Source organism: Sapajus apella, unplaced genomic scaffold (assembly GCF_009761245.1).
Source record: "Sapajus apella isolate SASKATOON/1434 unplaced genomic scaffold, GSC_monkey_1.0 scaffold10, whole genome shotgun sequence".
Classification (NCBI taxonomy): Eukaryota; Metazoa; Chordata; class Mammalia; order Primates; family Cebidae; genus Sapajus; species Sapajus apella.
In genome coordinates this window covers 9,002,433-9,029,993 of record NW_022436950.1, presented here as the reverse complement: position 1 = coordinate 9,029,993, position 27,561 = coordinate 9,002,433, and the positions used below count along the sequence as shown (strand labels likewise).

Genomic DNA, 27,561 nt, shown 5'->3' with positions numbered 1-27,561 from the left:
GTAACTGTAAAGTCCGAAGGCAGTATAGGCTTTGGGGAGAGCTTAATCTGACATTCTCTTTTCTTTCCCACTGCCTTCCTCTGCCTTCTATGGTCTCAGCTTCCCTCCCCTTTGGTTATAAGATGGCAGAGCCTGGAACAGAGCCAAAAGCACCCACAGGTACAATGGGACTTTGTCCACATCCAGAGAGAGTGCCCGCAAGCCTACAAATTTCCCAGCATTCCAAGCAAGAGTCCTACAATTCACTCTGATTGGACCAACCTCAGGCCACATGCCCAGCAATGACTGGGCCTCGGGGAACTGGAATGTGTTGACTGGCTGAGACCATCTGGGGGCCATCTAGGGGCCACCTGTGAATTGGGTTGGGATTAGCTTCCCTTGAAGTGAGTAGGCTGTGTGAGAGAAGGCAGAATATCCAAATGAAAAGTATGTTATTTTAGTAAAGGAGTGTGGGAAACCAAAATATGCCACCCAAAGATATTCTTCTTTGGCGTATTTTCAGATGGCTGTTCAGAGGGGCTACAGACACAGAAATAGCTCTGGAAAGCTGTGTTTCTGTGGGGAGGTTTGCATCTGTAGTAGAAATCTACATCAGTGAAGTAAATTGTGGTTGCAAAGAGGCTTCCTCTGAGACCCCTTTATCTGCCTTATCCAGATGTCTCAGGAGAAGGAAACTAAAAAGCTTGACACTTTTAAAGGTCTGACAGATAAACTTTTTTTTTTTTGAAGCAGAGTCTCACTCTGTCACTGAGGCTGGAGTGCAGTGGTGCAATCTCAGCTCACTGCAACCTCCACCTTCCGGGTTCAAGCCATTCTCCTGTTTCAGCCTCCCAAGTAGCTGGGATTACCGGAGTGTAGCACCACATCCAGCTGATTTTTGTATTTTTAGTAGAATTTCAACATGTTGGTCAGGCTGGTCTCAAACTCCTGACCTCAGGTGATCCACCTGCCTCAGCCTCCCAAAGTGCTAGGACCACAGGCATGAGCCACCACACCTGACAGAGAAATTTGACCACAAGCTGTCTTATGAACTCATATTGCAGGAAGAAAGACTGAAGGTTGTCAACACACCAGACATCTACTCTTTCTGCAAGCTGTTGCTCGTGAGCCTTCAATGCATAATAAGACAGCCTTAGCTCACCATGCATCTCCTCCCTTCTCCTTCCCATAACCTATCGCCACCTCCCCTGAGATGTGCCAAGCCTCTCTTCCTTTCCATATGGTATAGAAACTTCAGCCATCTGGACTTCTTTTAGTCTCGTGTTTTGTGTGGCCCCTATGCATACGTTCATGTTAATATATTTGTGTGCCTTTTCTCCTGTTTATCTATTGCCCATTTATCTCAGCAGACTTAAAGACTCAAACCTTCAGCAGGGGAGGGAGAGATTTTCTGCACCCCAGAATCATGGAATGCTGAGAAGCTCATCAACGCATGTCCCTTTTTAGTATTGGTTTTTCTTTTTCTTTCTTTCTTTCTTTTTTTTTTTTTTTTGAGATGGAGTCTTGCTCTGTCACCCAGGCTGGAGTGCAGTGGCATGATCTTGGCTCACTGCAACCTCCACTTTTGGGGTTCAAGTGATTCTCCTGCCTCAGCCTCCCAAGTAGCTGGGATTACAGGCACACCACCACATCCAGCTAATTTTTTGTATTTTTAGTAGATGCGGGGTTTCACCATGTTGGCCAGGCTGGTCTTGAACTCTTGACCTCAGGCAATCCGCCCCCCTCAGCGTCCCAAAGTGCTGGGATTATAGGAGTGAGCCACCGAGCTTGGCCAATGACAATTCTTTCTACCCAGACTAAAATGAAAATTTTAAATCCAATACAACCCCTGAGCTTCCCAGATCAGAGAATGGCACAGAGGGCAGTATAAAAGTCCAGGAGAAAATATAAGATTTTAAATATTTATGTGTATCTTTCTTTTTATTTTGCACTGACTAAAAAATAAAGGAAAAATAAGTTAACTCACAAAATACTTAAAAAAAGAAAAAAAAAGACATGGAGGACATTAGGAAGAAGGGAAAGAAAATTAGGTCCAAAGAAAGAAAGCGAATCCAGGGATAAGATTAATACACAAAATGTTTGCCTTGAAAGTCCTTACACTTGCTAGATATGGATCGAAATGTGACTCAGCTTCCCTGCAGCCTATGCAAAAAGAAAACAAGACCAGCTGTATGTCCATTAGATAAAAACAAATCCGGTGCTCAGAAGAAGACAAATTCCAAGACCAGAAAAGAATTTCTTCCAGGTGTTTCTATCCGAAGGACCTGTGTCACGTAGTAAACAAGGCCCTAAAACCATCTTTCCAGTAAACAAAACAATGAGTACAAGGATTTATAACCTCCCTTATTTAATTCAACACATGACCCCATGTGAGTGTAAATAAAGCAATTCTACCAGGGTGGAAAGCCTGGGGTGGTTCAAGCCGCCATATTCAATCTAAAAATAAATGCTAATGAGGAATGGAGCACTCTCGTGTATAAATGAATGTGTGACTGCCCATGATATTATGATACGATAAGAAATATGTATTTAGTCTTCATCCCAGGTTCCCGGCACAAGGTTCCTAAAACCCTTGGGATTTCTGAGTGATAGGAGTGAGAGGAGCATTTTCTGTTGCTCAACATAAGTCATCTTCAACCAAACCTGAGTTTATGCTAAAAAAACTGACTCTTGGAGGTTGGGGCTGATGGCCAGAGGCAATAACCATTTGTTTAAAGGGCTGAAACTTTCAGCTCTTCCATTCCCCATTCCCCTATTCCTGTAACCCCTAATCCCTACTGGCTACTTCAATATTCACCCCCACCTCCAGAGAGTGGAGAGGGGCTACAGACTATGGTAATCACTAATGACCAAGGATTTAATCAATCATGTCTACATAACCAGAGCCTCCATAAAAACCCCAAACAGGCCAGGTGCAGTGCCTCATGCCTGTAATCCCAGCACTTTAGGAGGCCAAGGCAGGTGGATCACTTAAGGTCAGGAGTTCAAGACCAGCCTACTCAATGTGGCAAAACCCCGTCTCTACTAAAAATACAAAAATTAGCTGGGCGTAGTAGAGTGCATCTGTAATCCCAGCTACTTGGGAAACTGAGGCATGAGAACCATTTGAACTCATGGGGTGGAGGTTGCAGTGAGCCGAAATCATGTTGGTGTCACTGTGAATGAGTCAAAAGGTATGCATGTGTGTGTGTTTGTGTGTGTGTGTGTGTGTGCGCGTGTGTGTGTATGTGTGCGGGTATGCATGTGCATGTATGCGTGTGCGTGTGTTTGTGTGTGTGTGCGCATGTGGAGGCAGTGGGCGGGTCCCGGAGGCAGTGGGCGGGTCCCCTCACAGCCCTACATAACTCTCCGGTCTTCTGTCCAGTGCAGAACAGTGGGTCCTGGAGGGAGTGGATGGCAGGCCCCTGTCTGTATCTTGCTCGTGGCCTCTGTGCTAGGTGGACCTTGGCCACCTCACCGTCCTGCAGGACATTGTGCTGGTCCACTGCACTGATGCTATCAGGCCTAGGACTTGGTGAGGTGCCTCAGATGCTCCAGAAGTTACTTTTATTCACCAATGGCCTCCTTACAACCTCCAATAGGAAGGAAGTGAATGGGTAGATTAATTACTCAGTGTTTTATGCAAATAGATTGGACAAGGCTGGGCTCTTAAAGACAGCAATCCCAAATAGCTGCAAGGTGTTTAGCTTTTTTCTTTTCTACTTTCTTTAATATATTTTCTAATCAAAGTATGTAATAATATATGTAGTTTTTTTGTTTTTTTTTTTAAGGGCAAGTAGAATAGCTTTTAAAATGGAAACAAAGCCACCTCCCATATTTCCTTCCAACTCTGAGCTCCACTCCAAAAAAGCAACCACTTTTCTAATGTAAACTTGTTATTATATTGAGAAGGACGTAATCATAAGTGACTAGCTCAATACATTTTTACTAAGTAAACACACCTATGTAAACAACACATACGTTGAACAATTCATGTTTGAGTTTTGGGTGGTTACTTCCCTGTAGCAAAATGAGATCCTCATGTACTACTTTAAATTTATTTAATTATTATTTTTATTTTTGAGACAGGGTCTTGCTCTGTCACCCAGGCTGGAGTCTAGTGGCACAATCCAGGCTCACTGCAACCTCTGCCTCCTGGGTTCAAGTGATCCTCCTGCCTCAGCCTCCCAAGTAGCTGGGATTACAGGCTAGAGATGGAGTTTCACCACGTTGGCCAGGCTGGTCTCAAATTTCTGACCTCAAGTGATGTGCCTGCCGCAGCCTCCCAAAGTGCTGTGATTATAGGCGTGAGCCACTGCACCTGGACTTAACTTTAATAAGCCTATTTCGGAGTAGACAGTTCATTCCTGTGTGACAAAATCCAAAAGAAACAAATGGGTGTGCAGTGTTGAATGTTCCTCTCACCCATAAATCTTAACCTGTCAGTTCCCTTCGTCAGAAGCCATCATGTTACTAGTATCTTGGATTTCCTTCTAAAGGCAATCTATTATTTGAGCTATCTTAAATATTTTATTTAATAATGTGTGTTCTATCTGAATATCAAACAATTTAAGGAAGATGTTGGGATATACAATTTGAAGGGCAGAATTAATCTCAAAGCAGTGGAAAACCGACAACGCCAAAGAAGTAAGGTGTTTACGGAGCTTTTCCAAATATCGTTAACAATTCATAGAAAGATACTGATTCTTTTGGTCTTTCCCTCATGGTAGCAGGATGGCTACCGTACTCCCAATATCAAGTTCACACAATGTTCTGTGAAGCAAAGAAAATGATGGCCCCAAAAGGGCCTGTCAACTTCCCCAGTCAGGGAAGGAAATCTTTCCTGGAAACCTCTCCTTGTCTTGGACTGGCTAGCATTGAGCAGCAAGCCCACTTCAAGACCAATCCTGGCAAAGAAAAACAGTTGGCTTCATCTACTCATGCTTCAACCCCTGAGGCTGGGTCCGTTGCTTTTATACCAAAATCGGGGCTCAGTAAGCATAAGCGGCCAATGAGCAGAAAACCAACAATGTCTGACACAGCCAATACCTTTGGGCTGTCACTAGTCTAAAGCTGAAAACCAATCTAAACCAAATTGTTAATGAGGCCATGGACATAAGTCATCCCTGGAAGAGAGTGATGCTAACACACCTTCTAGACCTGTGCTGGGCAGTATGGCAGCCACTAGCCACACATGCCATTTAAACTTAACTTTATATTACTTAAAATTAAATAAAACTTTAAATACAGTTCCTTAGTCACACAAGCCACATCTCAAGCGTTCAATAGCCTCGTGTGCCTAATGGCTACTATACTGGATAGCACAGATCCAGAACATTTTTTTCATTGAGGAAAGCTCTGTTGGCAACTACTGCTTATCCATCTGCCACTACCACTGACAAGAGGCTTCTTTAAAGTGGTGAGGTGAGAGTTCCACTGTCCCCTCAATGCCATGCCACCACAACGTCATTAGCAACACCGCCACCATCTTTGTCCAGTGCAACCCGAAATTGGGAAGCTGAACATCCTCTAAGACAGTGATCACAGAAGCTTTCTGTCCTGCAGAGTCACATCAGGGTCAGTCAGAGATCCAACGAGATCTGGTGCAGAGGCACGTCATGTTTCCATGCACTCACTGAGCCCATCTTCCCGACTGGGTCCTTGAAGCAGCCCTCTGGGAAAGAGAGGTGCCGGCTAGGAGCTGGCTTGGGCAACTAAAGTTATCGTGAGATTGTTTTAATGGTCACCTTGCTCTATATCAGGCACCTTGTGAATGATGATCATGAAGTCACCCACTACCCATTACCCCAGCACTGGCATACTTCCCATTTTTTTATCAGCCAGGGACTGAGGAGCTGCAGAAAGTGAAGAGAATGAGACATATAGGTACAGGGGCAGGGCATCTGTGATGGGCACCGGCCCTCATGCCCACTCCACAGATACAGTTCACATCGTATCTGATAGTCTATAAAAGGGTAACTGCTCTGAGATTGGGGCAGGAATAAGGTTCCCTCCAGTGATAATTCCCCTTTGCTCCACTTTAACTTCAAGGGGCCTGGCAGTGGAGGTGCCAGCTTGGGAGGGTGCAGGTGGTGCAGCCCTGTCCTGGGGGAGGGAAAGGCCAACCAAGTCCCCATTCAGCTCTTAGAGACCATGGTTTTTCCACGGCCACTTTTGGCTGGGGCCATTCTCCTGGCAGGGAACCTTGAGGGACTTACCCTGAAACTCTAAATTGGCCTGGCCAGGTAGATTTGAAAGGAGGTCCAAATTGAGTGGCTTCAAAGTCACCATATGTCCTTGCTGCACAGGACTCCTCGCCCCTACTGGGGCCTCAGATGCTGACAGATTCCCACGAAGTCACCTTGCAGCTGTGGCCACCAGGGCGACAGGTGCAGACACTCTTCCCCCACCCATTGTGTGCTGGGCGTCTGCTGACGGAGGACTGCCCCTGCTGCGAAGCCCTCAGCCAGTGCAGGTGTGTCCTGGGGGCCTGCCTGCCCCTCCTCCTGGCATCTGATTAGTCCAGGGCTCAGCAGGGGCATGATAGGGCTGAAGCCTGGCCTCTGCCTCACAGCATTTCCTGCAGACTTCTAAAATCCCATTTATGTCTAGTGTTCCATTATTGGAACGCTAAGCATGTAGGAGTTATTTATATCCTACTGCTCAAGGTTATTACCAAGGTCTGATTTTTCACACGTTTGCAAACCAAAAAATTATAGTCTCCAGCGTAAGTGGGTTAACTTCACCAGGCTCCTAAAGTTTAAGTAAAACTGAGATATTTGAGCTCCATAAGAACACCAGCTGGCACAGAGATCTGCACTCCTGGTGCCCTGATGGGAACCAGCCTGGCCCTGACAGCAAAGAAAACGAGGTCCCAGCACATCGGCCAGCAAGGCTGCTCCACCTCAGGGGCCTCCAGTGCCTTGTCAGACCCAGTTTCAAGTTTCCAGCCCCTCTTCCCACCTCAGCCTCGTCACTCCGAGGGTGAGGGTCGTAGGGACTCCTGCAATTTCCTTTCCCTCTGAGGTCTTCCTCATATTAAAGATCATCTTCCCTCTACCTGGCTCCCCAGGAAGTCCAGAAAGTCTCCCCAGGTCCGGCCTTCCTCGTAGCCCGCAAAGCAAATGTCTTAGGGAAAAAGAAGAAAAGAGAAGAAGGAAAGGAAGGAAGAGAGAAAGAGGGTGGTGCGGAGAGGGAAAGGGAGGAAAGGAAGAAAGGAGAGGAGAATAGAGTGACAGAGCGGGAGTCAAGAGGAGAAAGGAACTGCTAAGCAACTAGAGGGAGACTACGCCTTGTCTTCCAAACCAGCACTTTCTGGTCACTCTATTTATTTATTTATTTATTTATTTATTTACTTACTTACTTATTTAGAGACAAGTTCTTGATCTCTCCCCTAGGCTGGAGTGCAGTGGCGCAATCACAGCTCACTGCAGCCTCGACCTCCCAGGCTCAAGCCATCTACCCACACCAACCTCCCAAGGAATAGCTGGGACTAAGTACACACCACCACATCTAGCTAATTTTTTTATTTTTGTTTGTTTGTTTGTTTAGGAATGGGGTCTCGCTATGAAGTTCAGGCTGGTCTGAAACTCCTGGGCTCAAGCAATCCTCCCACCTGAGTTTTCCAAAGTACCAGGATTACAGGTATGACCCACTACACCAGCCTCTCATCACTTGATTCCCACCAAATTCTGTTTGAGTGAACATGAAGGAGGTAAAGTATTTCAGAAATCCCAGTTTGCTGTATGTTTTCATTGAACACCAGAGAAAGAAAAAGAAGCCCATTAATTTTATGATATTTTCTAGGGTGTGGGGGGAGAGAAAGAAGAAATGTTCTTGGTATCTTGCTTTTTTTTTTTTTTTTTAAAGGTCTTTGTAGTTTCCTGTTAATTTAATACCAGAACCTTTGCTGTGTAAATAACACAGATAAAGATAAACTTTACTGGCCCTGGACTCCAACCTTTGTTTAACATTCCACCCCACTCTAATCCATCCCCCATCCCACCCATAGAAATTTGTAATTTGTTGCGGAGATTTAGAGGCTGAGAAAAAATAGCTGAGGAGGCAGAGCATGTTGGTTTTAGACAAGCCTTGTAAGAATATGCTAAAAATCCCAGTACATCTGACAGTTCTCTAGAACTTGTCTTTCTCTCCTCCTCCGAGATGACCTAGATGGGGTCAATTCCCTTTCCGGTCAGCTTGTAGGTCTCACCCAGGCTCTGCCACCCACCCTCCCAGTTCATTATACCCACTTAGGCTGCACTTTGCTGGCCTGATCCTTCACTGTTATTTAGACAAGTAATTTAATCCCTCTTACCTGCTATTATTGAGCACTCTAGTTTTTTTTTGTTATGTTTTGGTTTTTTGTTTGTTTGTTTGTTGTTTGTTTGAGACAGTCCCACTCTCTCGCCCAGGCTGGAGTGCAGTGGTGCGATCTCAGCTCACTGCAATCTCTGCCTCCCAGGTTCAAGCAATTCTCCTGCCTCAGCCTCCCAAGTAGCTGGGATTACAGGCATGCACCACCACACCAGGCTAATTTTTGTATTTTTAGTAGAGATGGGGTTTTGCTATTTTGTCCAGGCTGGGCTCGAACTCCTGACTTCAGGTGATCTGCCCGCCTCAGCCTCCCAAAGTGCTGGGATTACAGGCATGAGCCACTGCATCCAGCCAGATTTAGTTTCCTTTTTGATGGGGCACTTCTTCCTCTAACAGTGTTTTCAAAGCGGGGTTACATGTGATATACCTTCTGATTCTTTACATACCTGATAACTTAGCTAGAAATCCAAATCTGGGGTCAAAGTTAATTTTCTCTGATACTTTGAGCCAATTTTTCCATTTTTTCTTAAACCCAATGTTGCTGGGAAGAAATTTGAAGTCAACCTGATTGTTCTTCCTTCCTCCGTCCTTCTACTATCCAGCTGCTGGGAATACAGATGTGATGGCCGGAGCTTTAGCTGCCAACTTGGATTATGAAGATGTCAGAGGGCAATAGTGACCTGGTATGAAATCTGAGTCCTCAAAGACCTAGTAAAGCAGAACTATTATACTATTTCAGCCATAAGCTGTCCATCTCCAAACTTCTACAAGAGAGAAAAAGAAATTTTTATTGTTATTAGTGGAGTCTGTGTTATTAAGAAAATAATCTTAATTCATATAGCCATTAAATCTACTTTGTTTTATACTTTCCAGAAGTATATATATTTCCAGAGATGGAGTTTCGCACTTATTGCTCAGGCTGGAGTGCCATGGCACAATCTCGGCTCACCACAACCTCTGCCTCTCAGGTTCAAGCGATTCTCCAGCCTCAGCCTCCGAAGTAGCTAGGACTCCAGGCATGTGCCACCATGCCCAACTAATTTTGTATTTTTAGTAGAGAAGGGGTTTCTCCATATTAGTCAGACTGGTCTTGAACTCCCAGCCTCAGGTGATCCATCTGCCTCGGCCTCCCAAAGTGCTGGGATTACAGGGGTGAGCCATTGCGCCCAGCCCCAGAAGTCTAATTATTTTTTTCCCAGTGAATTCGTGTTTCCCTAGATATCAACTACCTTGGCTGGCAATGGGTACACCTGGAAGAGACTAAAACCTAAACTCTCCCTATATCCCACCTGGGAGTTTAAGGAATGGGGATGTGAGAGGACTTGCCTCTGGCATCAAATACGAATGTGGCCACTCCCCATGTGCCACCCTCACACACAGCAGACACCCTGCTCAGAGAACTTCTGGACACTCTCCCCTGGCCAATGCCCTTTTCATGAGCTGGGTCTTGTGGTTGGAATTCCAGACCCATGAAGTGGGAAGAAGAGTTGCCAGGTCTGCTTGTTCTGTGCTGCCAGCCCCAGCCTGATATCGCCATCCCTCAATAGCAGAGCTGTTTTCTGCCGTCCAGCGCCATGGCAGTGGTGGGGGGTTGGAGATGGGGTTGAGAAATAATGTTCCGAGGCCAATGCGGGCAAAGAAACAAGCACAAGTGTATGGAGTTCACTCAGCCTATCCCCCTCCCACCGCACTGAGGGGCGGAAGGAAGGGACCTCCCCGGAGTTTACACTGGTTTCTCAGAGTCCTTACCAACTCCCCTCTTGCTTCTGCGGCATGTTTAGGGTACTATTCAGAGGAAGAGGTCAGCCCTTTAAGTACATTATCATCTTGTCACTTTCTGCTTTAATTTTACTTTTCATTAAAAATTACGTGTGATATAAAACTCAGTTCTTCAGTTGCACTCGCCAGAATTCAAGTACTCAGTAATAGTGACATATCTTGCAAATAACAGAAAACATTTCTTCTACTGCATTATCAAGGGAAAAAAAAAGAAAACATTTCCATCACCACAGGATGTTCTATTGGACAAGGCTGACCTCGACCCTTGGAAGGAAGGGAAATGCATTCCTGCTTCTGACCTAGCCCCTTCCCCGCCCCCCACCCCACGCAGATCTCAGCACCATCCGCGTCCTGTATCTGGTCCCCTAGACTTTCTGCTTTACGGGAACAGTCTGGGTTTCACCCCCAGCGCCTACGGCAGTACAATAAGTATTTGTGGAGGTAATGGGTCCTCAGTCCGTTTTTGCTAAATGTTGAAGCCCAAAAGGAAAGTTGGGTGGCAGAAGTAACCCCTGCGCCGCCACAGGGCTCAAGTGATTCTCCTGCCTCAGTTTCCCGCACACGCCACCACGCCCAGCTAATTTTTGTATTCTTAGTAGAGACGGATTTTCACCATGTTGGCCAGAGTGGTCTCGATCTCCTGACCTCGTGATCCGCCTGCCTCTGCCTCCCAGAGTGCTGGAATTACAGGCGGGAGCCACCGCGCCCTGCCTCGGGTTCTCTTTTATCTCACCTTCCTACCTACTTATCTGAGCCCTCCGCTCCTACCCCCTATCTCCCACCCCACCTCCGCAAAACCCCAAACGGTGTGGGACTCTGCTCCAAGTCTCCAAACAATCTTATCTAGTGAGAAAATAATTTTCTGTCTTCCCACCCTCGGCTGCCCAGCGCCTACACCTAATAGGTGCTCAGTAAGTATGTGTGGGATGGATGAATGAAGGAAGGAAGGAATGGCTCTCCGTTTCCCCAGGTCTGCACAGGGACTGCGGGAGGAGCCACCCTTGGAGGGCTGGGGAGAAAGCCCCCTTCTCCCATCCGAGCCCGAGATACGGGGTTCGCCCAGGGGAGCGTGCCACAAAGTCCCCGCCCGGGGGTCTGGCCGGGATCTGCCATCGGGGGCGTGTCCTGCGGGCCGGGACGCCGCCGCCCCGAGAGGCGGGCCGCGGGTGCGTCCGGGCCGCAGTAGCGGCCGCAGAGGACGGGTGGCGGCCAGCATGGAGCGGGAGCTGGAAGCGCTGGTGGCCCGGCCCACGCACCCGGCGGATCCTCCTTTCCAGGCGCTGGTGGAGGCGGCTGGGGGCCGCGGGCAGGTGCTGCTGGTGGGCGAGCTGTGGGAGCGCGAACAGAGCCGCGCTCTGCTGCTGGACTTCGCCCGGGCCATGTTCCCGCCCGAGCCAGGCGTGGGCAAGCCGAGCGGCGTGGCGGCGGAGGGCGAGGGACCAGGGGGGGCGCGCGGGGCGCAGAGGGCGGCGGGGGCGCGCGCCATCCTCTCGCCCCTGGTCTTCGTGCTTTGCCGCGCATCGTCGCTGGCCGCCCGGGAGCCGCGGCGCCGCCTGCGGGAGATGCTGCGGGACGTGCGCGGCCGGCGGCGGGCCGGGGCGGCGCTGGTGGGGGTGCTGGTGGCCGAGGCCGGGCCCGAGGACGCGGTGGCGCTGGGGTTGCGACTGCTGGAGGCGCTGCTGCGCGCAGTGTTCGGCCGCCAGGCGGGGGGCCCGGTGCAGGCAACCGCCTACTGCCCGGGCCGCCCGGCCTCCTGTCTGGCCGTCCAGGCGGCCGCCTGCCGGGCCCTGCAAGCCGCCGGAGCCGCGCAACCAGGTGAGGCTGCGCGGGGCTCGGCGGGGCGCGGGCGGGCGGTGGCTTGGGCACGTCCCCCAAGTTGGACCCCTTTAGGCCGGCCCTCCTCATTGAGCACGGAGGTAAACTGAGGCTCAGAGCAGGGAGGTGCCTAGAGCCAGGCCTCCCAGCTAGCGGAGAGCCGGCCCTGGGCAGCAGGTCGAGTCTGTCCCGGGAGGGTCCGGAGTGCACGGGAGATGCCTAGGGGGGTCGGGAAAGTTTAGGGGCCGAGCAGGAGGCCGCGGGAGCGGGTAGAGCGAAGGGATGAATCGGGCAGGGCAGAGATCTAGGAGTTGGGGGTGGGTGGGGGTGGGGAGAGGTGAGAGGGGCAGGGAAGGAAATAGGAAAGCGTTGGGATGAGAAAGTTTCAAGGCGGTGGATGGGGACTACGGAGATTATTGGCGGTGCCAGGAGCTAAATTCCAGGGCGCTGCGCAACTAGAGATGCGTCAGGAGCTTTTGGAGGGGCGGAGGGGCATCTCCAGCGCGGTGGAGGCTCGCCCTGGGAGCCCTGCCTGGTTATAGGAAGAAGGCAAGGAGTGGGTGCTCAGGACTTGGAGTGTGGGGGAGGTGACAGGGACTGAGAGCACAATATTTTCCAGTGATTCCTGGCCACCCACCAAGGCTGTGCACCCAACTGCTGTGTCTTTCTGCCTCGCCCAGATCTGCTGAAGCCACCTTTGCCCTCCACATTCTCCTAAAATGTGGACGGGGTTTAAGGGTCTTTTCCTAGCCCCCGTGACTGCTGCTATCAGCAAAAGGGTCAGGATCTCCTTCCTCCTGGAACGCAAGGCTTTACGGGAACTCTCCAGTGTTCTAGGATGAAAACAGGCACATTAAGAGTAGCTGCTTCTGGCAAACCCGGGAGATATTGGCACGCTCCAGCTCCCAGCTTTCTCTCTGCCCTCTACCTGCCCAGCTCGGCAGCTCTTCAAGCCCTCCAGCCCCTTCCTCTTAAGTAGATAATGAAGAGAGTGGCTGTGTTGTGTCTCCTGGGGTATTGGCGTTGGTGGGGCGCCCAGGGGGGAGGTCCCAGCAAGGAGACCTGGTACCTGTGAAGCTACCAATGTCACATTCACCTACCAGCCTGGCCTGCCTGGGCGAGTGCGCCTGCCCTAACCCTCCTCCTTCAGGGCGCAATCCCTTTTTTTAGGGATTGTTCTGATTGTTGTGATTGTTTGTTTCAACCCCTTTGCTGACCTGGCCTCCTAGGGAAAAGAAGGGAATTCACACTCATTTTCTATACTCTAGTGAGGTTTTTTTTTTTTTCTTTTTTTTTTTTTTTCAGACGGAGTCTAGCTCTGTCGTCTGTGAGTGGCAGTGGCTTGATCTCGGCTCACTGCAGCCTCCACCTCCTGGGTTCAAGCTATTGTCCCGTCTCAGCCTCCCAAGTAGCTGGGACTACAGGCACCTGCCACCAAGCCTGGGCAATTTTTGTGTTTTTAGTAGAGATGGGGTTTCGCCATGTTGACCAGGCCAGTCTCAAAGTCCTGACATCAAGTGATCCACCCACTTTGACCTCCCAAAGTGCTGGGATTACAGGCATGAACTACACCTGGTCCCTCCTAAGCTTTTTGTAGACACCTTGCTTGTTGCCTTAGCCTAAAGAGCCTTTTCTCCTCCCTTCTTCTCACCTGGCCAATCCCATTTGTGCATTTAGAACTGGACTTCCTCCTCCAGGAAGACTTCCTTGACCTTCCCTGCTCCCATTTGCAAGTTGACTCGTGAAATTCCAGAACCCTTTATCCCTTTGCCCCCTGAGCTCTTACCACATGATTTGGTTCCCTTGTGAACATGATTTTGTTCCTTTGTGGTTTTAAACACCATCGCAGTCCTATTTCCTGATACCCTGTCTGGCATACAGAAAGAGTGAATGAATCTTTGCTTCTTTTTAAACAAACACTAACACTTTTGAGATTTTAACACTTTGCACGGGAATTATTCTCTACTGTGTCAAGCTCTTTCCTACTTTTATAAAAAACATACTGCACAGAATTAAACTGCTCACAAATGACTCAAGGTCATGAGTATAATTGTAACTGAAAGCCCACTGATTTTTTTGCAGTAGGCAGCATCATTATCCTCACACCAAATGGATTCATGTCGCTAAGGTTTCACTAGTGGTTGCATTTGGTTTTTTGTTGTTGTTTGTTGTTGTTGTTGTTTTGCTTTTTAAGTTTTCCAATGTCTTTCCTCACTGTCTGATGATAATTCTTATTCTAGGTTGCTTGCCTTTTGGCAGTGCCCTTTTACCCAGTTTGTAGTACCTAATCCGGCTGCCTTTGGGTTGAAAAACTAAGGATACAGTCTCATTACATTTGCGTACAAGTTAAGAGTAAATAGGTCTTGAATAAAGATTATAAACAAGGATTTTCCTTGTTTTGACTGCCTGAAGTCTTTTTAAAAAATTAAAAAATAAAATAAATAATCTAGTTCCTGTTGACTTTATGGATTGTGAACAAATATATCTATTCCTGCCAAGAAATAGTTTGAACTAAAATCAGAGGGACTGTTTCGCTCTTTGAGTATTTTCTTTGGTACTATGTAATCTTAATTAATTTCATGTCATTTTCATTGCTTTAGTTTCCCCAGCCTAGTACCTACATCACAGGGTTTTTGTAAGAATTAAATGAGATAACAGAGATAAAGTAAAGCATCATTTTTTAAGTTCTTTTTTAAAGTACAAAAGCTTGCCCACTTTTGCAAATCAGAATCTTTGTAGACAGTTGAAACCAGGGCAGTTGACAGTTGAGGCTCTCGGTTTGCTAAACAAAATCTCAGTCTTGTGAGGTGGGAACCATGTGGCCCTCTGACTCGGGTTTTGTGTTCTTTCTAGTGGAAGGAGCCTGGGAGAGGCCAGGCCTGCCAGGACTGCTGGCCTGCTTTTCCTGGGGTCCCTGGAGCCAGAGGAAGGACCAGGGTGTCAATGCCTGCAGAAGCCCAGCTCAGGGTGAGTGCTCCCCGACCTCCTGCACCCTGAGGACCACGTGTGTGGAATTATGGGAGTGGTCACATGGACTTGGGACCTTGTGGACAGAGTGCACCAATGTCTATGGAGCACTTGCCATGTGCCAGTTGTGGGGATGAGCAATGTGAAGTGCCCATATGCCAGGCAGTGGGCACATGGGCTCAGTCAGGCTGGGCTCTTTCCCCAGGAATCTCCACCTCATGAAGGGGGCGTGGGGAGGGCTACAACGAAGGTTTCACCAGGTGCAAGGTGGGGTGCATGGGACCAAACACAATGAGTCTCCCCTGAGGATCCAGGGAATATCCTGGAGCAAGTGACATTTGAGCTGGGGATGGAGGAATTTTCACAGGCAGAAATGGGAAGGTTTGGAGAAGAAGCACTGAGCTAAGGAGTGACAGGACGGTGTCATGCTCAGAAAAGGGGCCACCATCAAGAGGCCTGGGAATGGGGTGCAGAATGAAACCAGTGAGGGCCAAGGCTGAAGGGAAGAGTTTGGACCAAATCAGGGTCCAAGATGTGCACCCTTCAGGACTAGTGTGCCACGAGCGATTTTTGAGCAGAGAGACTGGGGTGTGTGTAGAAAGTGGACCCTAGGAGAGGGAGATACCTTCGGCAGAGCCCAGCTAAGGGGAGGCTGCATTATCCCAGGAGGGATAACAGGCCGCCTGGGCCCGACCTGGGCAGTGGGAAAGGAGGGGAGAGAACTCACTTGGGAGAACTCACCTGGGAGCCACTTCTAGGTGGAATCATCAGGCCACTAAATAGAAGCTAGGGAGAAGGGGAAGACATCCCCAGATGTCCATGCTGATGTTAGGGAGATAGGAAGTGCACTGATCCCCCTCTTATCCACGTGAGATGCTTTAAGACACCCATGGATCCCCAAAACCGTGGGTAGCACCAAGCCCTATGTATACACGACATCCTCTACATACATACCAATGATAAAGTTTAATTTCTAAACTAGGCACAGTTAAGACATTTAACAATATATAATAAAAGTTAGGTGAATGCGGTATCTCTCTCTCTCTCTCTCTCTCTGAAAATATCTTATTGTACTGTACTGCAGGTAACTGAAACTGTAGATAGTGACCCCATGGATGGGGGTGGCTACGGTACTCAGGAGCAGGGTGTAGCTGCTGAATAAACATGTCCCCATCCCAAAGTGCACTGAGAATTATAGCTTTGTTACAGAAACAGTGGACGGTGGTTCAAAATAAACTTGTATTGTGTCTTCTATTTAAGAAAGAAAACCATTAGCTGATGTTTCAGTCTTCATTGCTGCATAAGAAATGATTGCAAGTGGCCTAGTGTGGTGGCTCACGTCTGCAATCCCAGCACTTTGGAAGGCTGAGGCAGGTGGATCATCTGAGGTCAGGAGTTCGAGACCAGCCTGGCCAATATGGTGAAACCCCACCTCTACTAAAAAATACAAAAATTAGCTGGGCACAGGGGCAGATGCCTGTAATTCCAGCTACTCGGAAGGCTGAGGCAGGAGAATCGCTTGAACCAGGGAAAAGGTTGCAGTGAGCCAAGATTGCACCATTGCACTGCAGCCTGGGAGACAGAGCAAGACACTCTCAAAAAAAAAAAAGAAATGATCGGAAGCTTAGCAGCTTCGAAGGCATTGATTAGGTCCCTGACTTCTTGCTGGCTGTCGGCTGGGACTGTTCTCAGCTTTAAGAGGCTCCCACTGTTTGTTGCTCTCACAGCCCTCTCACAAGAGATCCTCCTTCAACCAGCAGGAGAGGCCCCTCCATCTGCTAGGAGGGAGTCCACATAACCTAAGGAGATCGAGGGAGTCACTAGCCATTGTCTTTGTCAGAGAGGCAGCCTACTCCCCAGGTGACTAAGCTGTCACATTCACAGAGCCCATCCAGACTCAAGGAAGGGCTTTATAAGGGGCCAGAATCTTGGGGGCTACCTTAGAATTCTGCCTTTCATGTTTGAAAGCTCAAAAAAGTACAAAACAAAAGGAAAACAAATGTGAAACATCATTCAGTTAATTCCATCATTCAGAGATAAGTACAATCATATTTTGGGGTACACCATTCTGTGTACCCATCTCTCCTTGTGCTATTTAAAATTTAATAAACTCACTTCTATATCATCTTTAAAATGCAGCAGATATTTAAAATGTTTAATTGCAAAAATGCTGACTTCAACCTCTCTGCCATTAGTTTGGATATACTTGAAAACTAAAGGAGAAAAAATAAAGCAACAGAATCATTAACCGTTTTACATAAATCTTGGATAATTTCTCTCTCTATGGTACATACAAATCTCACGTAGAAGTGAATATATTAAAATGCAAAATACGCACATTGATAGCATAAGTAATAAATACAGGATATCATAATTACATGCATTTATATAATCATGAGTTGCGTAATGACAGGGACACAGTCTGAAAACTACATCTGTAGGTGATTTTGTTGTGTAAATGCCATAGGGTGCACTTACACAAACCTGGATGGTATAAGCTACCACACCCCCAGGCGATACGGCATAGCCTGTTGCTCTAGGCTTGCAAACCTGTACAGCAGGTTACTGTACTGAATACTCTGGGCAACTGTAACACAATGGTAAGTAGCTGTCTGTCTCAATATATCTAAACATAGTAGAGGTGCAGTAAAAAAATATGTTATAAAAGGTTAAAAATGGTACATCTGCATAGGGCACTTACCGTGAATGAAGCTTGCAAGGCTGGAAGGTGCTTTGGCTGAGGCACTGGGTGAGTACTCACTGCTCTAGACTTCATAAACATACTGCGCTTAGGCTACACTACCTTTATTAAAATATTTCTTTCTTCATTAATAAATCAGCCTTTGTTTACTGCAACTTTTTAACTTTATGAACCTTTTGATTTTTCAGCCGGGTGTAATGGTGCATGCCTGTAGTCCCAGCTACTCCGGAGGCCGAGGCAGGAGGATTGCTTGGGCCCAAAAGTTCAAGGCTGCAGTGATCTGCAATCCTGCCATTGCACTGCAGCCTGCACAACATAATGAGACTCTGTCAAAAAAATAATAACCTTTTTAAATTTTTAAAAACTTTACGACTCTTTTGGAATAACATTTGGCTGAAAACACAAAACACTGTAGAGATGTACAAAAATATTTTCTTTCTTTATATCCTTATTCTGCAATCTTTATTTTTTTATTTTTTGCTAAAAACTAAGACATAAACATTTACCTTAACCTACAGCTACACAAGGACCTCAATATCACTGTCTTCCGCCTCCACCTCTTGTCCCACTGGAAGGTCTTCAGGGACAATAACATTTGGAGTTGTCACCTCCTATGATAAACAATGCCTTCTTCTGGACACCTCTTTAAGGACCTGCCTGTGGCTGTTTTATATAAACTTTATATATATATACACACACACTTTATATATGTGTGTGTGTGTGTGTGTGTGTGTGTGTATACAGATACATATATGTGTGTATATATATGTAAGTAGAGGGAGTATACTCTTAAAAAATGTTAAAACATATAGTAGGCCGAGGCTGGCGGATCACCTCAAGTCAGGACTTCGAGACCAGCCTGGTGAACATGGTGAAACCCCTTCTCTGCTAAAAATACAAAAATTAGCCAGGCGTGGTGGACACACCTGTAATCTCAGCTACTCAGGAGGCTGAGGCAGGAGAATCGCTTGAACTCGGGAGGCAGAGGTTGCAGTGAGTCAAGATTGTGCTGATGTACTCTAGCCTGGGCAACAGAGCGAGACTCCATCTCATAAAAATATAACACAGTCATTCTTATTAGTATCAAATATTGTCTGCTGTATATAATTATACGTACTAGACTTTCGTATGACTGGCAGGGGATAGGTTTGTTTCCACCAGCATTGCCACAAACATGTGAGTAATGCATTGCACTGCAACATCCGGACAAAGTTGCTAGGTAACAGGAATTTTTTTAGCTATGTCTCAATCTTTTTTTTTTTTTTTTTTTGAGACAGAGTCTCACTCTGTCGCCAGGTGCCAAGCTGGAGTGCAGTGGCACGATCTCGGCTCACTGCAACCTCTGCCTCCCGGGTTCAAGCAATTCTCCTGCCTCAGCCTCCAGAGTATCTGGGACTACAGGCGCACGCCACCACGCCCAGATAATTTTTGTATTTTTAGTAGAGACGGGGTTTCACCATGTTGGCCAGGATGGTCTCAATCTCTTGACCTCGTGATCCGCCCGCCTCGGCCTCCCAAAGTGCTGGGATTACAGGCTTGAGCCACCGCGCCCGGCCTAGCTGTGTCTCAATCTTATGCAACCACTCTCTTATTAAGGTTTGTAAATGACCAAAATGTTGTTATGTCGCACATGACTCTACTTAATGTTTTGGAATCCGCTCTCTTCATCAATAACATACTCTGACTGCCTTCCACAGCAATAATTATATGTTAACAACATTTTTTCTTTTTCCTTTTTTGAGGTAATTCTACATTAACATGCAGTGGTAAGAAATCATACAGAAATCCCAGCACTTTGGGAGGCCGAGGCAGGAGGATAGCTTGAGCTCAGGAGTTTGAGACCAGCCTGAGTGACGTAGTGAGACCCTGTCTCAAAACACAAAAAAGGAGATCATACAGAGAGCTCCTGTGTACCCTTTGCCCAGTTTCTCCCAATGGTAACATTTTGTAAAACACAAACAGGATATTGACATTGATGCAACCCACAGATCTAAATTCAGATTTCCCCAGTTTTACTTCTACTCTGTGTGTGTGTGCATGTGTGTGTGTGTGTATGTATATATAATTTTTATATATCATCTTTTTTTTTTTTTTTCCTTTGGCTGGTACTGGTTGTTCCTTTCTATGTTTAGTGCTTCTTTCAGTATATCATCTTTAATGCCTGAATTTCATTACATGTGTGAGCCATAGTTTACTCAACCAGTCCCATTGTTTGACATTGAATCAGGACACTTTCAACTGCAAGTAACGATACCATGACTCACACTAGCACAAGCAGCAGGAGAAATCGTTCTCTCACCTAAAAGACAGTCCAGAGGTGGAATTGGCTTCAGAGTTGGTTGATTCAGGGGCTCAGGGACCCCACCAAGCACCCAGGCTTGCTCCCGCTGTTGGGCCTTCTTCAGTGTTAATTTCATGCCTAGGCTGGTAGCAAGATAGCTCCAGCAGTTCCACTAATTATTCCTAATTATTTTCTTAGGATAAAATCCTGGAAGTGAAATTTATGGGTCAAAGGTATATACATTGTTAAGGTTTTTGATGTGTATTTTGTTTTTGTTTTTGTTTTTCAAGTAGATATTTACTGGGGCCAACTTTCTCTTTTTCCTTCCTAGATAACTCACTCAACCTTTCTCTTCTGATTCAGTGATTTCTTCTCCTCTTATTCCAGATAACTTCCAGGAACCTGAGGAGCAGCTGGCGCTAACAGCCATGTTTCCCAATGGAGACTGCGAGGACCTTGGAAGGGGGTCAAAAGCCTGTGATGGAGCTGTCCACACTCCTGCTGAGCCCAGCGGAGACTCGAGATGAAGGCTGGCCCCTTGCGCTGTCCCTGGCTTTAACTTACAGACTGGGGCCTGGCTCCTTCTCACTGGCCCCCAGGTCTCCATGGGGACTCGGAAGCCCCCGCCTGCTGGAGGCCTGCCAGCCACACTCACAGTTACCAGCTAGACAGTGGGGCTTACTAAGACAAGCAGGACCTAAAACAGTGTCTCCCTGGAAACCTACTCCCTACCCAGCCTTTGCTGAGTCTGATCACAGGGAGGTGATTTTTGTCTCTCTGGCTCGGTTTTTCTGAGCCACTGGGACAGATGGCTCTCTGCTTTGAGGCTCTGCAGTGCTGTGGCATCCCACGGGGCGTTTGCAGTTTTCCGGGCACATGCATGTGCACCCATCATTGAGAATGCAGCTGGGAAGAACTTTGGAGCAGAAGTCATCAGAGCTGAGGTGTGACCTTGCACATGTCACTCAATCTCAGGGGCTTCTGTTTCACAATGCATGAGGGGGCCACCAGCCCAGCAGCTTTCAACCAGGGGCAGGTTGTCCCTCCAGGCAGCATTGGAAACGTGTGTGTGTTGAGGGGGTCACAGTGACTGTGGGGGCACCCCTGGCATCTAGTGGGCATCTCACAATATGCAGAACAGTCTCCAATAGCAAAGAGTTAATTGGTCCATTCAATGCCAATCGTAGAACCTTTGAGATATTCTGGCTGAGCCAATCCCTTCTCTCTGTCAGAGCTCCCCAGAACAGAGAGGGTCAGGCTTCCCCAGACCTTGGCTCCCAGAGCAAGCCAGAATAAAGACTATCCCGTTGCCTTGAGGGCTTGTCCGGCCGGGGCCAAGACGGTCTGTGCACTGCAGGCCCGGGACAGAAATAGCCACGCATGCCTGTGAGAAGAAAGAGCCTCTTTCTTCCCATGTTGACATTGACTCTCTGTGACAAGTCCTTTGGGCATAAGGATGCTTAGGGAATTCCTATAGGTACCGAACAGAAGGAAAGCTAGGGGCTTGGACTCTTGGGTATAGGACTCTCTCTAGCTCTCAGGTCCTAGCCCAAGCTCAATGCAAACAGCCCAGAGGTTCTAGAATCCCTTCCTCTGTGTCTGTGAGTCTGACACAATCGATGATGTTCCCGTAGAGCCGGGGAAGCCGTGTGTTTACTCACAGAGGGAACTCACGATCACCTCCCTCGTCTTTTTGCCTGTCCTTGGAGAATTCCAGAGTCTTCGGAATGGCAAAGGCAGCTCCTGGATTTCCCTGGAGGGGAGGTGCTAGCTGAGGGAACAGCTCCCTTCATTCATGCTGCACAGTTTATTCAGCGGACACACAGCTGTGCCTACCATTTGCTCAGAGCCCTGAAAGGTGCTGCCTAACTTTGATGCGTTATTTCAGCTCTCCCCACGATGGTGCCAAATGGTGCAATGGGAAGCTTGTTTTGACTGGGGGCTCTATGATACTAAGGAGGGGCCCTCCCTGCTCTGTGCCTCAATCGATTCTCCATAATAAGGAATTGAACCCTATTCCTTCCCTGCCTGATGAGGATGGTGTGAGGACGAGCAGGACAGCATCTTATTTGGGGTTTTTGGCGGCAGGCCTCATTTTAGTCCTGCGGGCTGCCTGCCCTTGGACCCACCCAGCTGCTTCCTTAGAGTCAAGAATGAGCTCAATGAATTGTGATTCACTGATTTTATTGATTTTGTTTTAAAACAGGGAGATTGGTATTTTTGAAGCTGCTATAATTTTCTATTTCTTTATTAATTTCTTTGTAATCCTCCAGTTAAAGTTTTCTTATTTGGTGGGAGAGGGAGCTTGTTTAAAGTTTGGAATTTGTCTAGGGCAGAGTTATAAGACTTCAAAACTTTTTGTATTTGTTGCCAATATTTAAAACTTGGGACACAGGCCAGGCGAGGTGGCTCATGCCTATAATCCCAGCACTTTGGGAGGCCGAGGCAGGCGGATCACCTGAGGTCAGGAGTTCAAAACCAGCCTGGCGAACAAGGCGAAACTCCGTCTCTACTAAAAAAAACACCTCACGACCAAAAATACAAAAATTAGCCGGGTGCAGTGGCGCACGCCTGTAATCCCAACTACTCGGGAGGCTGGAGGAGAATTGCTTGAACCTGGGAGGCAGAGGTTGCAGTGAGCCGAGATCGCGCCATTGCACTCCAGCTTGGGCAACAAAAGAGCAAAGATCTGTCTCAAAAAAAAAAAAAACACTTGGGACATTGCATATAGAAATACCTAGTTTTCTGGGTGGAGGATGGGGCATGCTGTCATCTCGAGTCTGCCGCGGCTCACACCCAACATCTTCACCCCTCCCCCGCCCTTCCCATCCCCTACTGCCCTTCACTCAGAAAAGACACCTGCCCAGCGCTGGTCCAGGCGGGCATGTGAGTTTGTAGCCTCTGCCCCAAAGGACGGTTTACACATTATTTTTTTCATTACCTTCAGTATTCCTGTGAATGGTTCAAGAGAGAAAGTCTTTGTTTACTAAGATTTGGGTTCTGCCTCCCAAGTGACAATGCAGGGCTGAGATCCATCTCAGCTTCTGCGAGATGTGGCCACTATACGCACCATCATTGTAGGGACAGTCTCATTGCTGTCTTCTAGAAGACAGGAGAGTTAGGTGCCAGGAAGGACAATCTTGATGGTGGGTCCCTTCCTTGAGGGACTTTAAGAAGGCATAAAGGTTGGGGTGGGGGTGGGGTGCGAAGGAGGAGGCCCTGGATTAGGTCAGTGGTCCCTGGGAGCCATCGGCGAGAGGCTTCCAGCCGGGTGACAGTCTGGGCTCTCGGGTACTAATCTTTCTAATATGGCAGTGGCTGTGCCGCTTCGGACTTGAATTGATAATTCCCATGTCTAATAAAACCAAGAAGTACCTCATTGATATCTTATTGCAAACAGAATGGATCTTCTTTATTCTCACAAAGGGCGCCTTGCCAGGGCCCTTGAGAGTAGGGACACTTAGTAAATGGAAGTCTGTGGCCTGAAAGCCTCCCAGCCTCTGCCTGAGTGACATCTCCCCTGCCCTGCCAGCTGGGATTGGAAAACATGTCGCTGGAAAGCTTAAGTATATATTTTGAGAAGACGTTTTAAATTTTTATAGAGACAGGCTCTCACTACATCTCCCAGGCTGGTTTCAAACTCCTGGGTTCAGGTGATCCTCCCACCTCGGCCTCCGAAAGTGCTGAGATGACAAGATGTGAGCCACTGTACCTGGCCGATTTTTAAAAAGATAGCATTCAGCTTAGTATGCAATGGTGTGTGTGTGAGCGTGTGAGCACACACGTGCATGTTTATCCGGAGCTAAAACAACCTCACTGAGTCTCAGAGAATGCTTTGTACTATTTAGGTCACATTTTTTCTCCTCTCAAAGTGTTTGTCTCCAAAACTTAGTGCACAAGAGTCCCTTGGTTGGCAAATCAAAAACTTAAGCCTGCAAAGGGGCCAGGAGCTGAGGCCCCAAACCTTTGATCTGAATGAGCACCCCTCACCCGGGCAGAGAACCATGGATTCGGCCTTGCTGGAGAAGGCGAACGACTGCTGAGTTAACTTCAAAGCAGCCTGTGCTTTAAAGTGTAGCAGAGCAAAGCTGCAGGGTTTACTCCCTGAGGTCAGGAGGCCTGGACTTTGTCCTGTTTGTAGGGCAAACATAGCCAGCCCAGTGGGTGAGTGGAGGAAGCTGGCTGTTTCTATCCAAGGGCTGCATAACCGCTTCTGAGCTGATTTCGTGTGTTAGTGGATCAAGGATTGGGACAGACGTGGAACTTGGCCTGGGCAGCCTGCCACTGTGTAACCCTGGAGCTCAGGAGGAAATGGGGTACAGGGCAGGGTGGATAGCCAGGATCCTGTATGGACCCTTCAGACGCCTTTGGCCTGAGCCAGAGCCCTCTGGGTCCCTTATATTTGGGGCAGCCTGATTGGGACTGGAGGCAGACACGGCCCTACTGGGCCATGCCATGTTTCGCACCATAGTAGGGGATGTGGGGTAGCTCAGATCCAAAGCAGGGCTGGGCGCTGAGGCCACTGTGGGGCTGGTGGCTTTGGCAAGGGTGAGAAACCTCTCTGGTGTCCTCCCTGGGCTCCCTACCCCAGCTGGGGCTCCTGCCACAAATGCAGGCCGAGGACTGCCTGCTCCTTGACCAGTGAAATTCACACACCCTCAAGGAAAGCTTGTTGCTGTGCTAGTCTGCACTTAGAGTAATTAAGTTTAGTTTAGTTTAGTTTAGTCCTGTGACCATGCCTACTTTGAAGTCCTGGTTGCAGAAACTTAGTCTCTGTCTTGTAGCCCTGACTTCCTCCTCTTCCTCACCAGTTAACGATATCTCACAGCAGGGTGTTATCTTGAATCATTACCCCAAGCCCAGCCTAAACTCACCCTAACCACCACTGTGCCAGGTATATCACTGGCTCCAGAGCTCTGGCTGCCAGGGTAGCCCCCGCCCCCAGCCCTTTGCTTCTGGACAGGAGTGGGTCTCACCTTTAGCCTCTGCCCCCGGTTCTGGTCTGACCCAGCACATGGCAGCTCCAAAGAGCAGACAAGACCTTGAAGCAAGGCCAAGGGGCCAGGCCTGAATGGCATTAGAGGGATGAAGGCCCAGGAGAGGGTCTAAGCCAGCCCTGTCTAAGAGGAATCTAACACAAGCACATAGGCAGATAAAATTAATTTTAATAATACATTTCATTTAGCCCAATATATCTAAAATACTATTTCAACTGTAAATTATCAAGACATTTTTTTTTTTGAGATGGGGTCCCGCTCTTGTCACCCAGGCTGGAGTGCAGTGGCACGATCTCAGCTTACTGCAACCCCTGCCTCCTGGGTTCAAGTGATTCTCCTGCCTCAGCCTCTTGAGTAGCTTGGACTATAGACATGTACCACCACACCTGGCTAATTTTTTGTATTTTTAGTAGAGACGGGGTTTCGCCATGTTGGCCAAGCTGGTCTCGATCTCCTAGCCTCATGATCCACCCGCCTCGGCCTCCCAAAGTGCTGGGATTACAGGTGTGAACCACCGTGCCCAGCACATCGAGACATTTTGCACTCTGTTTTGGAAATTGTCTTTGAATCCTATGAGAACTTTACACCTACAGCCCAATTCAGATACTATATTTTCATCAGAAAAACTTGATCTGTATTTAGATTTCATTATATGTACAGTCGTAAACATTCACATCCTCAAATTGTTTCAGGTGTACTCAAAGTTTTTACAGTTACAGAATTAGTATCTATTTTTAAATTTTCATTAATTAAGAATGCATTTCCTCAGTTGCAGTAGCCACATTTCAGCTGCTCAATAGCACCTGTGGCTTGTGGCTACTGTCTTGGACAACACCCCTCAAGAACAGGGGAAACAGGAGGGACGCAGTGGCTCAGCCTGTAATCCCAGCACTTTGGGGGGCCGAGGCGGGCAGATCACGAGGTCAGGAGATGGAGACCACCCTGGCCAACATGGTGCAACCCCATCCCTACTGAAAATACAAAAAGTAGCGGGGCGTGGTGGCGCGCACCTGTAGCCCCAGCTACTCAGGAGGCTGAGGCAGGAGAATCGCTTGAACCTGGGAGGCAGAGGTTGCGGTGAACCGAGATCACGCCACTGCACTCCAGCCTGGGCAGCAGAGAGAGACTCCAGCTGAAAAAAAAAAAAACAGGAAACAGGAGAGAGGCCTGTCTTGGGGGTTCATTGTGATTTCTGCCGCAGTTGCTTCCCCTGTCACCCAGAGCTGGCTGATCATCCTGACCCATGGGCAAGGCAGGACAGCAACTTCCAGCAGTCGGCTTGTGCAGGGCAGGCAGCCTTCCAATTGCCCAAAATATGCGCCCTCCTGGACACCATCCTTGGAAGAGAACCCAGTTCCTCTGATAGCTTCACCGATCCTCTCGTGCCTCAGTCCACCCAGACCAATGTCAGCCTTGGTGAGGCGTTTCCCTCTGACCAAGCACCCACCCGTGGGAGGCCAGTGTCACCTGGCTGCGTTTCGCATCTCTTCTCCCATGAATAAATGCTTTTACTCTAAAAAAATGTGGCGGGCGTGTAGTACGTGAAACAGCCGCCAGCCTTGTGCTGAGTAGCCGCAAGATCTGTGGGTGTTGAGCGCAGCGCGGCGCGTCCCAGCGGCCCTGCCAGGCAGGTGGGCCCAGCGGCCCTTTTCCTTTTGCGGGAGAGGCCGGGCTCCGGGGACGCCCGCGGCCACAGCGCTTCGCTGCGCTGCGAAGGGGCAGAGCAGGGATTTGATTCCCGACGTCCCGGGCTTCACGGGCCGGCCCTTTCCACCTTATCTCCGTGCAGCTCAGGAGGCAGTGGAGCTCGATTCTGGAGGGGAGAACCGAGCCGGTCTAAAGCCCGGGGATTTGAAGGTCCGCAGGCTGCGCGGGGCGCTAGGGGCGCTCACGGCTTCCTCCCGAGCGCCCGCCTCCCAGGAGGCATTGCGCCCCCTAGCGGGCGCCGCGGACACGCGCGCTGGGCAGCTGGGAAACCAAGGCGGCCTCGCCCGGAAAGAGAGCGCCTAACCCAGGGACAGGCACCGCCACGGTTCCCTTCCTTCACCCTGACAAGGCCCCCAGCCCAGCCGATACCTGGGTGAGGCCCCAGCTGACCTCAATTGGGCTTCGAGAAGTTTTGCATCACTCAACTTTGGAGGGAGGTTGTTTCTAAACCGAGCACATCCTGAGAATTCTCTCTGTGATTTTACTATGTCCCAAAAAATAGAGCTCATTTTTAGAGTCTTGGACAGGGCAGGGGTTTCAGAACCGCAGGTCGGAGTTCTAGCCCTGTGCCAATAACTAACTGATCAGTTCAACTGATCATCCAAGAAACGTTTATTGAGCACCTATTATGTGTCCAATACTGTGCTAATTACTAGAGGGGACAGTGAGGTGAACTGTGGTCCTACTCAAGATGTGGTCTTGCTCTTGAGTAGTTCCTTGTCCTGTTGGGACTCGGGCAAGGAGACGTCATGCCAGCTGTGTGGGGTAAAGGCTTTAAGGGAGCGCCTGGTGGGCTGGGCCAAGAAGGGCTTCCTGGAGGAGGTGCCACTTGACTGGGACTCAAAACAACTCTTGTCAGCCTGGAGTGTGGGGAGAGGGCCTTGACAACAGAGCTATGAGCAGGTACAAAGGTCAGCCACAAGGTACATGGCCACATGGCCACTCTGGGACCTTCAGGGGTTCAGGATGGCTGGAGTATGGCACGCCAGAGCCACATGCGAGCCACACAAAGACGGTCC

At 48.6% G+C, this 27,561-nt stretch overlaps 1 protein-coding gene across 1 annotated transcript; it reads left to right on the top strand.

Annotated features, from left to right (window-relative positions):
* Window positions 1-11,241: 11,241 nt before the first annotated feature.
* Window positions 11,242-22,141, top strand: CUNH2orf72 (chromosome unknown C2orf72 homolog). The gene is made up of 3 exons (XM_032277944.1): window positions 11,242-11,889; window positions 14,743-14,856; window positions 20,226-22,141. Exons 1-3 carry the CDS (start codon window positions 11,289-11,291, stop codon window positions 20,363-20,365), a joined length of 855 nt encoding a protein of 284 aa, XP_032133835.1. The 5' UTR covers window positions 11,242-11,288; the 3' UTR covers window positions 20,366-22,141.
* The last annotated feature ends 5,420 nt before the right edge of the window (window positions 22,142-27,561 follow it).